The sequence below is a fragment of the Camelina sativa genome, chromosome 13 (assembly GCF_030686135.1).
Source record: "Camelina sativa cultivar CO46 ecotype springtype chromosome 13, ASM3068613v1".
NCBI lineage: Eukaryota > Viridiplantae > Streptophyta > Magnoliopsida > Brassicales > Brassicaceae > Camelina > Camelina sativa.
The window spans coordinates 2,976,080-2,978,324 of record NC_141892.1 but is presented as its reverse complement, the minus strand read 5'-3'; the positions used below and the strand labels follow the sequence as shown (position 1 = coordinate 2,978,324).

Genomic DNA, 2,245 nt, shown 5'->3' with positions numbered 1-2,245 from the left:
TGTAAGTTAGATAACAAAAAATAATAATTATAAATTTATTCATAAGTAGGTCCACAAAGATTAAAAGAAAAAAAAAGTTACTATATGTATATTAAAAAAAACAGAGAAAAAAAAAACTCGTGTCTCCCGCAAATCAAATACTAATTGATCCACGGGATCACAAGTTTCTCAGACTGAGAATCTTTATTGAATATAGCAACTTCTACAGTGAAACTGACAATAACTTGACAAATATCTACGAGAACCATGGATTATATGATTATATGAAGTTCCTGTCGTCGCAATCTTGGTTCGTGTCATGATTAAAATCGGAATCTTCAACAAGATAGTTTGACCAATCGGTTATGTTTTGCATAATATCGCATTCATCAACGCTTGGTGATGAGACATCAGACATAAGTAGATCTTGAATGTTGTCGCCTTCGTTGTTACCGAACTGCTCAAGAAACTGCGAGAAATCGTATGCGGAATTGTTGAGTTCCGTGTTCATGCTGATATCATCGGGAATTATGTGTTCGGATGGCTGAGAGAATGGATCATACTCGTCAATCTGAAGTTGACTAGTTTCGGAAAAGTCATCATTGAGACATGGAGGAGACAAGGATGTAGAGCTGATCAAGGTTCCTTCCATGGAGGCAGATAAAATATTTCCAATGGAAGCAGCCCTAGCTGCAACTTTGTTTAACACTTTTGATGTAGAACTTGACCTTTTAAACAAGTGTTTCTTGGAGGTCAAGGAAGCTCCGTGTCTCGGTGTCTCATCACTGCTGCTTGTCTCTTGTAGATTGTAGGAGTTAGAAGAAGGAGGAAGAGACTTTGGAGACATCGAACCTGATTGTGATTGTTCATCATCGTTGGGATCAGAAGTCTTGGGCGTGCCTGGATTAGGATTAGAGGCAAGTGGCTTGTGGGTGACGGGATCGATTCCTTGATCGATCAGACGTTTTTTAAGATGCGTGTTCCAATAGTTCTTGATCTCGTTGTCCGTTCTTTTGGGTAAATGTCTAGCTATGACCGACCACCTATTAAGAAAAATAAATCCAACTTTAAAATCTATGTGCTAAATTACACTTATTTGTGTGGATTTTGACAAGCTAGAAGCATTTTTAATTACTTGTTGCCGCGAGAAGCGTGAAGCATGATGATAATCTGTTCCTCCTCGTAGCTAAACTCTCCTCTCTTGATATCAGGTTTCAAATAGTTAGCCCATCGCAGTCTACAACTCTTTCCACATCGTTTGAGTCCTAATTAACCACCATTGTCATGATTATAAAACCAACTGTTAGACAATATATATATATATATACAAAAAAATTCTTTCATAAAAATTTATTATCTACTAATTAATAAGATTCTATAATTAGTTCTATTGTATGTAATTAATCATTTTTATTGAATTTGATATTACTTGATTTTCATATTCATTAGGTTTTTTATATTCGTTCATTTGACGTATTGGTATCAACTAATTGGAAATGCATAGGAATTTCACCAAAAATAAAAAAAATAAAAAATGCATAGGAAATGCAAAACACCAGCCTTCGCTAAAACAACAAACTAAAAAAAATTGATTGTTTAAAATGTTTTACACATTTTAAGAAAACAATGATTACTGAGTTTAAATATATTTTTTTATTTGACTAAAGAGAAATTATTTAATTTTAAACCAATAACAATTCAAAATTTTAAATATTTTCAATGATTACTTTTTGAAGTTTACAAAACATCAATGTTTATGGGACAAAAAAATATCTTAAAACATCAATTTTTATGAAATAGAAGGAGTAGTATATAAACATAATATAATTAAGTACAAATGTACCAGCTTTTTGGGGAATATCACGCCAGCCTCCTTCACCGTGCTCATGAATGTAAGAGATGAGTTTCTTGTCTTCTTCGGCGGTCCATGCTCCTTTCTTCAGCCCTTCTCCCACACAACATGGCTTTCTTGACATTTTTTTTCTTTCTTTTATGATATTGATTTTACATACAACCTAATTAAAGATGAAGAAACAAGAAAATAAGGAAAGAACCAAAAACAGAACCCCAGTAATGTCGTCGAATTTAATGCAAAAGACTGATAGATCTGTTAATAAGAACTCTGATGCATCTGAATATGAAACGGATTGAGAAACTATGGAAGAGCATTTTCATCTCCAAGAAATATTTATAATCGAAAATTTGTAGAAGGAGAAGATATATCAAACTTATAAGACATTGCAAGCTACTTACTCCAATCATACAT

The 2,245-nt window shown here is 33.2% G+C and overlaps 1 protein-coding gene across 1 annotated transcript; it reads right to left on the bottom strand.

Annotated features, from left to right (window-relative positions):
• LOC104734792 (transcription factor MYB29-like) lies at positions 1–2,245 on the bottom strand. The gene is made up of 3 exons (XM_019234932.2): positions 1,823–2,245; positions 1,115–1,244; positions 1–1,022 (listed from the first exon to the last, which is right to left on the bottom strand). Exons 1-3 carry the CDS (start codon positions 1,953–1,955, stop codon positions 260–262), a joined length of 1,026 nt encoding a protein of 341 aa, XP_019090477.1. The 5' UTR covers positions 1,956–2,245; the 3' UTR covers positions 1–259.

Excerpts from the sequence above, each read along its gene's own strand:
- LOC104734792 (XM_019234932.2), bottom strand. The coding sequence starts at position 1,955 with ATGTCAAGAAAGCCATGTTGTGTGGGAGAAGGGCTGAAGAAAGGAGCA. Across the intron at positions 1,245-1,822 it reads TGATATTCCCCAAAAAGCTG|GACTCAAACGATGTGGAAAG; the intron begins GTACATTTGTAC and ends GTGGTTAATTAG. Across the intron at positions 1,023-1,114 it reads CACGCTTCTCGCGGCAACAA|GTGGTCGGTCATAGCTAGAC; the intron begins GTAATTAAAAAT and ends TTTTCTTAATAG.